General features: G+C 33.5%; 1 protein-coding gene across 1 annotated transcript; it reads left to right on the top strand.

Annotated features, from left to right (window-relative positions):
- Window positions 1-3,155: 3,155 nt before the first annotated feature.
- Window positions 3,156-10,033, top strand: LOC114712297 (uncharacterized hydrolase YNR064C-like). The gene is made up of 13 exons (XM_028896812.1): window positions 3,156-3,397; window positions 3,473-3,527; window positions 3,631-3,686; window positions 3,878-3,978; window positions 4,258-4,327; window positions 4,861-4,930; window positions 6,487-6,543; window positions 6,660-6,727; window positions 6,826-6,906; window positions 7,274-7,351; window positions 7,474-7,629; window positions 8,105-8,257; window positions 9,682-10,033. Exons 1-13 carry the CDS (start codon window positions 3,236-3,238, stop codon window positions 9,757-9,759), a joined length of 1,185 nt encoding a protein of 394 aa, XP_028752645.1. The 5' UTR covers window positions 3,156-3,235; the 3' UTR covers window positions 9,760-10,033.
- The last annotated feature ends 4,178 nt before the right edge of the window (window positions 10,034-14,211 follow it).

Raw genomic sequence — 14,211 nt, 5'->3', positions numbered from 1 at the left:
AACATGCACAATAGTCCTTAAAGTGCTTGTTTTACTTACATTCCCTTCTTTTTATTTCTCTAGGTAGCTAAAAGCCAATACAAGCTAAAGTTAACGATCCAAAGCTTTGAACAGCACGGGAAACTCTGGCATCAAGTTAGTTTTGAAGTTTTAATAATAACACCAGGATTAAAAACAAAAGGGGTGACAGATAAATCTCATTCAGAAAAAACAATCCAATACAAGGGGAAAAAAGGGAATATACAGCTTCCAAATAGAATCGTACCTTTAACCCTTTTATGGGCAGCCCATAACCTTTTTCGCTCTCTCATTAGTCCAAAAATCAAATTGGGTGCCTTTTGAAAATACTCTGATAGTCTAAATGGTTAGAAAACCTATCATACAATCAGAATTTTCAAAGCTGGTCTATTAGTCGTCCTTATAAAAAATATAATAGCAACATCTAGGATGCCTATAGGCAAACTAAATGATATTGCCAATATCCCGATTAAGTGATGTAAAAAGATGTACAAGTTTATTTTGATCGTTTCAATTGGCCACCGATGCCATACATAGCATGACACCTTAGAGAATCTCAACACAAGTGGCAGTCGTATAATTGCTGGAGAATAGCTTTGTCATGCATAATCAACAGAGAAGCATGAGTAACAGTTCAACTTGACATCTTTGTCCATAATATAGATGATAATCAATTAACTCAATGAGTTCCTTATAATTAGAATATTATAACAAACCTCATAGAAATTTACTTACTTTCTCGGAATTGCAAAAAAGGAAAAAAAAAACGAAAATAAAAACTCTTTGCTATACTGACGGTGAATTCAAGTGACTACTTTATAGTGTAACTGAGTGGACTAGTAAGAGAAAATCTATATACCAATAAAGGGGAAAAGGGGAAAAATTACCTTGTAAAATCCAGGACTGAATGAAATTTCGACTGCATTGCTGGAATCTTTCAAGACATATCTCATCCAGCCTCTTTTTCCTAAAAGTTTAACAGAGTGTACTGTCGTTCAAAAGCACAAATAGCTTGATACAAAGAATTTCAGGATTGCCATAATACTTCTTTGGGGTGGAAAATAAAATATTAATACAACAGAAAGAAAAGTAATATATATATCTATCTTATCATATAGAGTAAAAAAAAAAAAACAAAATTCAATAATAGAATCATCAAAACAGAAAGACTTCTGGTCACATTGATTGCAAGTACTGCGCCGCACAATCCAAGGATCGCACATATCGTCAGCACTTCTTGATCCTCCAAAACCAAAAAATGGTGTATGGTGTAAGCAAAAACAAAAGTCAGTTATTGCCCCGACTTGATTTTTAATTGACAAATATTCACCTTACTTCTCATGCTTCAAAGCCAATTGAAAAGTAAGCAAAAACAATAACCCACCACTTTTATCCTACCCAAAAAAAAAAAAAGCATGAACATATTCGATGCATCTTTGTCAATATAGTCTGGCATTCTAACAATACTTGTTCTCAGCATTAGAATTCCATTAAGAATGGAAGGTCACATGAGTGTGAACTTAGTGAACTGTGAAGAGTGAAAACTTGACATAGTCGATGGAGAAAGAAAAAGCTTACTTTTTCCGGTTGAAGCTTTTCTGATTTTGCAGCAGAATAGCTCCGGAAGGAACCAGGAATTTGAACAGTGACCCATCTCTCTAGATAAAATCCAAGAATAACATCAAGAAGAAGATATTATTGAAGCCAAATATATCTTAGTACACACGTGAACTTGAAAATCTTTAGGCGTGAATTCCCTCAAACATGAATTCATAAGCAACGAACTTGAAACGCAGAAGAAAATAAAAGTATAGAAGAGAGCAAAAAGAGATTGAAGTGTCTGAGATTACCACGGTGCTTCAGGGTCTTAGATTGAGAAAAGAAAAGAAAGGTTCTGTCGTAACCCAACCCGCGGGTCATGGCAATGGGGGAGCTTCAGAAATTGTAAGGCCATTTCTGGTTTCATTTTCTATTCACCTTCCGCTATAGCAGAACCACGAAGCCAGGACTGAGATACGCACCAATTTTGTTGATTGATTAAAGAACAAGGCGAGGTCTGAAAATAATTGAAGAATGCTTTCATCAGAACCTAACAAGGAGTGGGCTCTAGTTGGGCCTTCCGCACAAGTCATCCAGTCAAATATTTGAAGAAAAGTTTCATTTGTTTAAAAAAAAAATTATAAAAAACGCATGTATAAAAAAATTATAAAAGCACTGTCAACAAGAGTTTGTCCGATTAATCTATAAGTACATTTATAATGCTCATATAAAATGTACGTATAAAAAAATATATAAAAAAAATATTAATAAAAGTTGGTCTGATTAATCTGTAAGTATACTTGAAATACTCGTAAAACAGTTATAAATAACATGGAGAATTAATGCTTACATTTAATGCTTTATAATGCCACAACAGCATTGCTTCTAATAAAATACATGCTTATAAAAATTTATAAAAAAATGATTAATATAAAAAAAGTTATAAAAAATTGATAATCACAAAATTTTTTGAATGAGTTTTTAAGAATTAATGTTCAAATTATAATTCAAATGCCTGTTACTCTTATTTAAATAACATGGTATCGTTTTGAACATTTAATCGTCGAACGAGAAGGGTTAAGATTTGGGTTTCATATTTCTCTTTGAATGACAGACAGTTATTTTAAGAACCCAATAATAAAAGAAATTAACGATAGGAAAATTTTTCAAAACTAAACTTTTTTTTGGAAGATTTAAATTATTAAATTTTTGTAAAAATAGTATTATTTACAGGATAATATTAAAAAAATATGGATAATAAGTTGCTAAAAATAAAAACTAATGATAATTTAAATTATTTATAATAATTTAATTTTAATTATTAATATCATTAAAAAAAAAATTTCTTTTCTTTATGATTGCTTTTTCGTTTTTGCATCAATTTTAACGACACTGGTCCAATATGCCACTTCTCTGAGGAAAAAACACACGTGTACACGTACGTATAATGGGTCATGTGTGTTTGTATATATATGCTCACCCAATTAGAAATGAAAATAATACTAGTATAATAAAATAATAAAAAGCAATGGATTTCGCGCGGGCGAGAACCAGGAAATTCCTATCGCTTCCCTTTTCATTTTTCAGATTACAATCAAACGTAACGGTTTTTCCACTACGCTCTCTTCTTCGCTCTCACTCTCCAACTACCACAAGTCCTTCTTGCTTCTGCTTCTCCATGGCAGTTCGAGCAATCCAACCTCAAACATCTCTCCTTTTCTCTTCTTCTCCAACAGCATCTTCATCAGTTCGACGCTTCCGTTTCCAATTGGTAGTTTCAAGCTCTTTCAGAAAGTCTCCCAAACTGAGGTGCAGATCGAGCAGCAACAATGGCGAGGAAGTATGTTTATTTAATGAACATCTCAAATTTTCCTCTTTAAAACTTTCAATCAATAGTTCGATTGTTCTGTTTTAGGATTATCTCCTGGATGCTCCGGTTTCGGTCGGAGATGGCTTCTCTTTCAGTGGAGGTACTTTTCAAATTCCATTTCGTGCTGCTAGGGATGAAAATGCGATGGCACCATTTGTTTCGTTTTGAAAAGTACATAAGAATAGTTTGCGATCTTCGGACAGGAAAATATTCAGACGAGCCGAGTCCAAGTGATGAATGGTTTAAGCAAGGGAGAATGGTAAGCATTATAAATCACGTCAGCATAAGCTTAATACTTCGGGAATTATTAAAAAGTGTTTAAGACGATGCATATTGTTGCCCTATTCCCCCGGGGGGGGGGGGGGGAGAAGTTATCAAGACATAAAAACTCCCAAGATTCACTGTGGAGGGCTTTTTTTTTCCCGCCTAAAAGAATTAAAATTTTTTAAGGTGAAAGCCCATTCAATTCTGGGCGCTGGTGAAAAGGCTAAAGATCCAATCTTTGGGCTCACAATGGGGACTGGTTCTCAAGCCACTGGTGATCTCTTCAGGTAAAACACTTATCGCGTGTCTGTGGTGGACCAATAATCTTGTTTATTCATGCTGAAGAAAATGGAAAGAACAGAATCGGAAAACCAGATGCTGATTTGGTTTTTGGAGTCAGAACCATCATGCATTTGTATAGAATGCATAAATATGTAAAGACAAAACAGATTTTACTCAAATTTTTAGGACCTAAGGCCAGAAGAAATAAAATATTTCCATAAATTCCATGGCACTTACCAGTTACTGACTGAATCATATTTTGTCCAAACGATTTTCTGTAATAGATGGTTTTGTGTTGAAAGCGGAGATGCTGATAACCCTTCAGTGATATTAGTCCACGGTTTCCCTTCACAGGTGAGTTGTAATTGTCAACTATGATAGGAGCACCTCTCATAGTATGATGTCACGTAGACTTTTCGCAGTTGCTCACATCAATCTAACTCATATGTCAAATTTAACGCCAAGTTGTATGATAAAGTTTCATATTGTTGATTCCTTGCTAGTTTCCATTACATAATGTTCTTTAAAGCTTTCAGCATGGAACCACATTATTAAGCTGTTATGTTTTACTTCTAGCCACCTTCTTTGCTTGGAGCAAGAACAAGACATAGACTCATCAGTTCCCTACGTGCTAAAACTTAAATTTTATATAAGAATGGGATCATGAGCCTAAAACTTCTGACGAAATGATCTTAGAAGCTTTTAAATCTTGCAAAGAACCCTCAACCTAAATCCTTAAGTTGCCAGGTGAAGTTATCAGGCATGGATTTTATTTCCCAAACTTTCTTAGATGCGCAAATATTAATATGCATACCTGGAGTTACTCTGTCCCAGATTATTTATATTGATGACAAATACTTGTAGTGGCAATTTGATGCTGCTGACAGGCATATTCTTATCGCAAAGTTCTTCCCGTGCTCACTAAGGACTATCATGCCATGGCTTTTGATTGGCTGGGTAAGATTCCAATTTTTTTGTCAGAAATGTTATCAGAATTACTTTGTTTCTGTGTTGGAGATAGTTATGGAAACTTATGTCCAATGCTTTCCATCGCTTCATTCCTCGTCTATTGGGTTTCCAGTTGAAAAAATTGTCAAACCAATAGTTTTAGAAGCCGAAAAATGTGTTAGGGGTTCCTATTGTCATATGAGGCGAGAAGATGACAGAGAAAGTAAAACCAAGGAGAATGATAAAGAATTACTAAAGACCCCAACAGACTATGAGACAAGACATTAAGCAGTCTAAGGAGTAGCTGTTGTCTGTTGAAATGTGCAGCAAAGAAAGAGCTCTTACTATTGGTGGGAGAATGAGTCTTGGTACACCAATTTGGCTTTGACTAGAGAAGAAAGAAGAAGCATTTTACAGAAATTGGGCTGGCAAGTATACCTTTTAAGCCTTGAAGACCCCTCTTTCCGAATCCTGTTGTTTCACTTGCTGGAAATTTGCCCTAATTGTGAATCCCTTCACTGAGCATATCTATTGCCTTGAACTACTACCATCCCCAACGATTAATAAGACCAGGTAGGTTGTGGAGGTAATGAGTCCTGGCTTGCCAAACTCAGTCACTTCTGGCATTTGAACCAGTTACGTCTATTACACATATGTGTTCTTCGGGATGTTTTCCTCTCAAAATGGGGTCGTCCAGATGCTCAGAGACATTGGTTGTACAACCTATTTGGTGCATTTTCTCATAAAAAATAAAAGGTACAACTTGGAGAAATGATGGAACAATCTGAGTCTGAACTATGTAAAGGAATGGAGCACTATTATTGATACTAGTGAGGGGATGAAGGATTTGAGGAAAGCAACTTTGGTCTTTTTTTCAATGTTTCTTTTGCCAGTTGGCATAGAGGTCATGCCTTATTTAAACTTTGTCCTTCCATTCTACTGATTATTCCCCATGAATAAGATGTTTGTGACTAGTGAGTATGGGAATGTACTTGGTGGTTTGTTGAATATGAACAAGAGGGTTTGTCCAAACCCAGAAGGCCTTGACTTAAAACAATAAAACAAATAATATGTCAAGAGATTCATTATTTTTGTCTGAGATGCATTGGTCATGTGTAGTCGTATTCTCATATGTTTCTTCTCACAGCCACATCACGGGTTAACAAATGCACGGTGAAAGGATCTGTAGTATGACTTAAATATGAAATCCTATAGACGCGTTATACCTGAAAGTTCTTGTTTTTTCCTTTGGGATAAGCATATGCAATCTCTTTTAGAATATTGAGGGTTGAAATAATGCTCATCATGATTAGCCTTTGGCTCTTCACTGTTAGTAGTATATCATTGCTGCACTTTGTTCTTTTCGAGTTACGAATTGAGTGAAAATGTCATGAAAAGCTGTCATTCTGAGGTTTTTGTCTCCAAAAAAATTGCACATGCTTGACAAGTGATTTCCTTGATCTTTTAATAGCTTTTACTATGAATTGTTCAACTGTTTCTATGAAGGTTTGTTTTTTTCTTTTGGCCAGAACTGTTGTTTCCCTTAATTTGTTCTCCTTTTTCAGGATTTGGATTTTCTGATAAGCCTCAACCTGGATATGGTTTTGACTACACTCTAGATGGTAAATGCTGTGGACTTAACAATATTCAATACTTGTATTTATTTTCTTTCTCGGGGACATTCCTTGGTTTGACAATTCAATGGCAAAAGAGCAACTGTACTCCTTACTCCTTGCAGAATATGTATCATCTTTGGCGTCACTTGTCAATGAACTAGCTGTTGGTAAAGTATCACTTGTAGTTCAGGTAAATTTGCGTTCATTGGTAAGAATTTTGGATTTGTTAATTTAAACTACCTGTTATCTGAATTCAATGGGAAATCCTTCAGCTGTCTGTATTCGCAGGGCTACTTTTCACCAGCAGTAGTTAAGTATGCGAGCTTGCACCAGGAAAAGCTCAACAACTTGATACTCATTAATCCTCCTGTACGTACATTCCTTTTGTTCTTGCAAAAAGTCTTCCTGAGTGTTATGCTACAACTCCTTTTATTTGTTGTATGATGTTTCGAAATTGACTTTGGCATGGATTGTTCAGTGTATTAATTTACCCTACTTTTTCCTTTTTGGATTTCTGTCTTGAGTGTGGTTAGACTGCATGATATGTTAGGTATATGACTGTTGAAAGCACATCATAGGCTTTGATTTTTAAGTCATCCAATATAGATATATGTGGTCTAAACAGAATATATTTTGCAAATATGAAGTATCAAGTAACATTTTCCCCTCTGTGATACTCTTTTTTCTCAAATTTTGGTGATGATTACTGGCTTCAATTCCTTTATTATTTTATAAGTTAACAGCTAAACATGTCAAGCTTCCATCAACATTATCAGCATTCAGCAACTTCCTACTGGGTGAAATATTTTCTCAGGTATGAAAAATTATGCTTTCTTTTAATTAAAAAAAATTGAATTTATTGTATATCTGCTGAATTTTATAGTTTTGACGACCCCCAAAATTTCTTATTAACGCGTTCCTCTATGGCTTTACTAGGACCCTTTAAGGGCCAGTGATAAACCTCTGACTAGCTGTGGCCCTTACAAAATGAAAGAAGAAGACGCGATGGTCTATAGAAGACCTTATCTCACATCTGGTTCCTCTGGTTTTGCACTTAATGCAATAAGCAGGGCCATGAAGAAAGGCCTGAAGGTGAATTTTAATTTTTTAAATATCAATTTCAAAAGTATATTTGAATAGTTGTCCGCTTAGCTTTTATGTGTCATACAGTTCTTAGATTACAGAGAACTAAAGTCATGTGCTGGCCTGTCTTGTGTGGAACTTATTTCTTGTTTTATTTTCTTGCTATGGCCATAACTTATGTCTAGTTGTTACCTTTAATTAGATGAATGAAATTGCATGCAAAACTTTGCTCAACCTAAGGCAGATATTTAAGAATTATAAGAAATATTAACAAAATTGATCATGGGCTTTCACTCAATAGCTTAGGCTGCTACCCGTATTTACTTGCTCCATTTGGGATTGAATGATCATATTGTCATTCACTTTCTATGACATTTAATCAAGACATCTTTCTTTTACCTGTTGGAAGATCCAAATTGACAACTAGAGAGAATAACTTTTGAACGAATACGGTTACTTTTGCTTACTCCACTTTTCTTGGCAGACCTATGTGGAGGATATGCAGAAAATACTTCGGGACAAGAATTGGAAAGTGCGAACAACAATTTGTTGGGGTCAAAGAGACCGCTGGTTGAGCTATGATGGAGTGGAAGATTTCTGCAAAGATTCAAATCATACGCTTATCGAAGTTCCAAGGGTAAACACCAAACTATTCTATTGCACATGCTTATACAAAGGAAACATGTTTTTGTTCACTTGTAGCCTCTGGATAAACTTGTTAAATGAATATCTTCCTAACAGTATTCTCTTATCATTTTATCGTGAACACATTTTATCACCATTCCCATGCCTAAAGGCTGCTGACTAAACTTCTGTGGCTATCAGTCATAGTTGCTCATAATAATCTGTTATCTCACATAAGTCAATTACTTCATCCATTTTCATAGGACATAATTCTTGTGGATTCTACAGTCTTGTTAATATGTTAAAAATGATTTGATCATCTTCCTTTCAACTATTACGTGGTGATATTTGTTTTATATACTTTCATTTTTTTTTTTGCTTGGACGGAAACTCTCCTAGAAGGTATTAGCTTGACACATTCTGTGATGCATGAAAGAAGAAGAAATTCAAAATTTTCGTTGAGAGAAATTATTCAGTACTTTTAATGAGATTTATCAATGTTCCAGTTAAACAATAAGATTAGATGCATAATTGAAGCCATATCTAATAAGTTTAATATAACAATCTATATGCGAGGTTTCGATATGAACAAAAAATAGAGTTGCCCTTTATGATTTGAAGGGGACACAGATGCTTTAACGGTATTTTTGCAACTGCAATATACATTACCCAATGGACTTGGCATGTTGTTGACTTCATTGTCTCTCAATAATCCTTCTTAGTGTATATTTGATCTCATGTTTGGAAACTACCTACTTTCACGAAACATAGAGTTACCCTTAATGTTTTGAAGGACACACATATGCTTTGATGGTATTTTGCAATTGCAATATACATTCCCTAGTAGACTTGGTGCATTGTTGACTTCATTGTCTCTGAATAATTCTTCTTAGTGTATATTTGATCTCATGTTGGAAACTACCTACTTTCACTAAAAACAGGGTTTTGGTGGTTTCCCCGTGAAACCAAATATACTCTTATTCAACCCAGATTTTACTTGTTTTGGTGTTTTCCAACATGAAACCAACTATAATCTCATTCAGCCCCGTTTTTACTTGTTTTCGTGGTGTCCAACATAAAACCAAATATGCTCTCATTCAACCCTGTTTCCACTTGTCTTGGTGATTTCCAAGTTGAAACCAAATATGCTCTCATTCAAACCCATTTTTACTTGTTTGGTGGTTTCCATCCTGAAACCAAATATACTGTCATTCAATCCGATTTTTACTCGTTTCGGTGGGTTTCAACGTAAAATCAAGTATGCTCTCTCTCTCTTACATGTGTGTTCCGGAGGTTTCATTACTCTGTGGTGCAATCCTTTAACAATGAATATACTGAAGAACAAGCCAATGATTCTGGTTTATAGATCCTCCTTCTTTTGCTGGTTGAACTTGCTCCCATGGGGAAAAGTTATATTTAATTTGTTGCACTTTGCAGGCAGGGCACCATGTGCAGGAAGATTGTGGTGAAGAACTAGGACAGATTATTTATGGGATAATGAGAAGAAGGAACTGAGTTTGATTGCATTGAGAATTTTCCTCCCGCTATGTTCAAAATCTTACTTGCGTAAGGTTTTCTTCAACATAAAGTATTTGTTGCATGATCCTTACTCGCCTCTCTTGATTCATCGTCGATGAAACGTGATTGTGTGTTTATGTATGTTTCACCTCAAAGTCTGGCTATTATTCGATCCTTGTGGCATTGAATGTAAGGGGGAAAGAAAGATCAAGGAAAAAGCTACTGCTTTGCATGGGATTTTCATAATTAATACTCTTTCTATTACGTTTCATTACGTTTTCGTAAGAGTTGATTAACCCAACTGTGTTGATTAAAAAATTGGTTAAATTAGTCGAAAGTAATAAATAAATAAATAAGAAATGTGTTTCTTTTTCCAAATATACTCTTATTTATAAATACGGTAAATGAGAAAAACAATAAATGAAAAAGAATGGGACGAAAGAGTGAGAATAAATAATTAAGTGTAGAATTGGGAAAAACTTATTATATGTTGAAACACATTTAAATTGAAACTTATAAAATGAGTCATTTTTTTCTTTAAATTTGAAGCTTATGAATGAGAGAATAGATTGTCTTTATTATACGTCACCAAGAGGGTATTATTTTTTTTTTTTCAAAATTACCTATATTTAATATCTCCTTAATTGCGATTTCTATAAGTTATTGAATGAATTAATAATATGAAATATAGATAAATTTGGATTTTTTCATGTCTAGACAAAATTAATATTCCTTTTGTCCTTAATATAGAATTCAATTGTTGAATTGATTTTGTTTTAAATATAAGACCCGTTTCTCCTATTTATTAGTTTTCTCTAAATTATCCTTATGGATACTTCCTCAACCATAATCAAGTAAAAGAGGAAGATGGGGTATTAAAAAGGATGATTATGGTGATTTAGGAAAAATGTGTCACATTTCTTATAATTAATTAACTTACCTAACTTTTTTAATCTAATTAAATTAGTTAAATGAGTCTTATATTAAGGACTGGAGGAGTAACTTAATTATCTCTGCATAATTTTGATGAGGTGGATAGGAATATGAGTAATAGTATTAGTTATGTACATTAAATCAATGGTTTTGACTGACGGAAAACATGATACATCTTGTAAGCATAATAAAATCTCTCCTTTTATAATGTGTCGGTGTGTTGGACTTATTCATCTGTCCTAATTTGTAGATTACGTAAGGTCCAAAAAAGCACAAATCTTGCAATAATGCTTTAGAAAGCTTCCTGGCAGCCGAGTTTCATCAAGTTGGGCAGTTGGCGTTGATTTTGCCTTCTGTGGGAATAATACTTTACCCGACGTTTGGTATGAAGAAATTTGGGAGTTTTTAATGAGCTTAATTTAAAAAATTAGGAGAGATGTGTTATAAAATTTTGATAAAGAAAAAATATAAGATAAGAGAATAGGCAAAATTCATTTAAAATTTTTAACCTTGCTTCTCTAATTTTTTAAATCGAACTCATTAAAATTTTTTTATCCTCCCATTCCCTCATACCAAATGGATAGTAGCTGATATTACTTAATGTGATGTGATGATCTCTTGCTCAGATTTGTTATGCCTTTTTTTTTTTTTGGCAAAGTATAACTACCATTGTATTAGAGGCAATTCTGTTTAACTGACTCTTGGGCATCAATTGTAAGCATCTCTTTCAGTGAGGATTTGAACTTTGATTTATCATATTGTGAAAGACTAGTCCCTTCTATTTCCGTTTGTTCTTTTTACAAAAATCTGTTAACCAAATTATATTATTTAAGAAAATAATTAAAATTAGTTAAAAATAATAAACATTTAAAAAACAAACTTTTTGGAATTCAAATTCCAAGTTCTTATTAAAAAAGAGGGGAGGGAGGGTATAACAGACGTTGCATTTCCCCTCCCTTGCAAAGAAAGACCAATCTTGTAAACAAATCAAAGTTATCCCTCACAAGTTAATTTTTGGGAAAAGGACAATTAGAGACCCCAAAATTATGAAATCTCAATTAAAGTAATACCTGTGAGAGACAAAAGGCTAAACTAGAATTATGAAATCACAGGGGAAAATGATCAAAATGCCATTTTGCTTGTCATATCCTCTTCCGTTCCAATTATATCCCCTTGAATGGTACTTGTATCGTCCTTGTGCTTCTTCCCTCCCTCCCAAATCGATGTTTTCTTGTCTCCTAGTGGAAGTTCTGACTGAGGTTAAAAGGCAGAGAAAGCGAGGATTGAAGTTCGTATTCCACTCATAGGATCCTGCTCACTATTTGAAACAGTCATTTTATTTGTGCAATAGACATTAAATTTAGGCTGGTAGATCTCATTAGAGGCCCAGATTCCTTCTCAAAGTACCCAGATCTATCTCTAATGATCTTCCCAATTTTTTTGTAACTGCCCACTCATGAGAACTTCCAAAGCAAATGGATATTATAACATTAAGGGTGTGTTTGAGATAGCGGTGGTAGAAGTAATTTTTTTTCAATCTGACTTTTACAGAAGTCAGATTGAATAAAAATCAGATAGTGTAATGTGATTTATGTTTGGATTGGGCTTTGTAAAAAAGTTGGTCTAAAAAGTTGAAACCTGTTTGGATGATGTATGTAAAAATAAGTTTGGATGCAAAATGACTTAAAAGGACATGGATTTTATTAAATAGTACATATCTAATATTAGATGTATATAGTGTGACTATTTTAAAAGAGGTAAGAAAAATAAAATTATGTTTGGATTAATATTTCTAAAAAGTCAGTTTGAAAAGTTAAAATTTGTTTAGATAAATAAAAAAAAAGTTTAGATATAAAATGATTGAAAAGGACATAAGTTTTTATACAAGACTCAATTAACTAATTTAAAAAGATTAAGAATATATAAGTATTTTAGAGAAATCATAAATTTTATTTTAAAGAGTCAAGGTAATATATCATATACATACAATTTGATAAATTTTTTAAAAAATAATAAATTAAATTAATTAAATTATTGGGGTTTTTTCCAAAGAAATTCTATCTTTTTATGTTTTTTTTCTCTTGTACATCTTCTCTCTCTGCAGCAGGAACGAACTTTTTCTCTAAAAGTAATGTAAAATAGCTTCAATGGTACCGCTCGTTGGGACCAAAAGGTTTATTTCCACAGAAGTGATCCCAAACATATACTAAAACATAAAAAGAGCTTTTGCCGGTTGAGATGCACGTTTGGGACCCCAAACGTGATCCCAAACAGGCCCTAAGTTTAGTCACTAGCATAGTATTGTCAAAAGGAGGCAAGGCACTATAACTGGAAATGCATGGAAACATGGAAAAATGGTTAGGAGAGACATGACTCCAGGAATGTAACAAACAACCAGCTATGCATCTCAGCTTCTGGAAGGAACATGGTCAATGGAAGAATGATGCAGAGGAGGGTGAATGAATAAAATGGCAGGATAAGCTTCCTTAGAAGAAAGAAAAAGGAATATTAGGTTGGCCTGCTTGACCCAACTCCCCTAATATACCAAAAGGAAGCAACCATGGTATGAGATTAGATTCTTCTTAAAGTCAAATTACATTTAGAATAATAACGATGGGATTAACCAGATAGCATTAGATGATGCCATCTTTATAACTGTGCTAAAAATGATACTCCTCTGGTCCTTAAGATAGGACCCAATTTTTGAGTTGATTTTGGTCCTAAATATAAGACCTATTTCTTATATTTATCAATTTTCTCTAAATTACCCTTATGGACATTCCTTTAACCATAATCAAATAAAAGATGAATAGGAGGTATTAAGAAAGATGATTATGGTATTTTAGGAAAAACGTGTCACATTTCTTATAATTAACTAACTTACCTAACTTCCTTAATCTAATCAAATTAGTTAAATGGGTCTTGTATTGTAACGACCGGAGGAGTATTGATTTAATGGAACATAACAAGCAACATGTGAGAGCCTAAAGAACAAAAACAACAATTGTGACTTTGATTCCTTGTTGAACTTCAATCACAACAACGTAAAAGCCAGGTGTTTGTATTGTAACTTCCATCATGGTCATACTGATTTTTTGTTATTGATCATAAGAATGTTGTTATTTTTAATGTAAGTGTTGTTATTGGTACTATGTTCATACAATGACATGAAAATTTGATGGTGTTATAGTAATGCTAGTATTTTGTTAACGACCATGACAATACTATTACTTTCTATTTAACATTTGTTAATAGTCATATGTCGGTAACAATGTTGATGTATAATTTTTTCGTTAGTTTAAAGAAAGTATGTTGTTAATCTCTATTTCAGGCTTGTCATTTTGCATTTAGGACTTGCTATATTATAGAAATAACGCGTACTAAAAACATTAATAGTATTCTTAACTTTATATTTATAATTTGACAATCAAAACTCATTATTACCTAGTCAATTATAAAAATAATATCATTTTTTGTATTAAAAAACGTAATTAATATGAGTTTGTTTAAGCCTTG

Source organism: Neltuma alba, unplaced genomic scaffold, assembly GCF_004799145.2.
Source record: "Neltuma alba isolate B1F8T4 unplaced genomic scaffold, ASM479914v2 tig00011343_pilon, whole genome shotgun sequence".
Classification (NCBI taxonomy): Eukaryota; Viridiplantae; Streptophyta; class Magnoliopsida; order Fabales; family Fabaceae; genus Neltuma; species Neltuma alba.
This window is presented reverse-complemented; position numbering and strand designations above follow the sequence as displayed.

Excerpts from the sequence above, each read along its gene's own strand:
- LOC114712297 (XM_028896812.1), top strand. The coding sequence starts at position 3,236 with ATGGCAGTTCGAGCAATCCAACCTCAAACATCTCTCCTTTTCTCTTCT. Across the intron at positions 3,687-3,877 it reads GGTTTAAGCAAGGGAGAATG|GTGAAAGCCCATTCAATTCT; the intron begins GTAAGCATTATA and ends AAATTTTTTAAG. Across the intron at positions 6,728-6,825 it reads AAGTATCACTTGTAGTTCAG|GGCTACTTTTCACCAGCAGT; the intron begins GTAAATTTGCGT and ends CTGTATTCGCAG.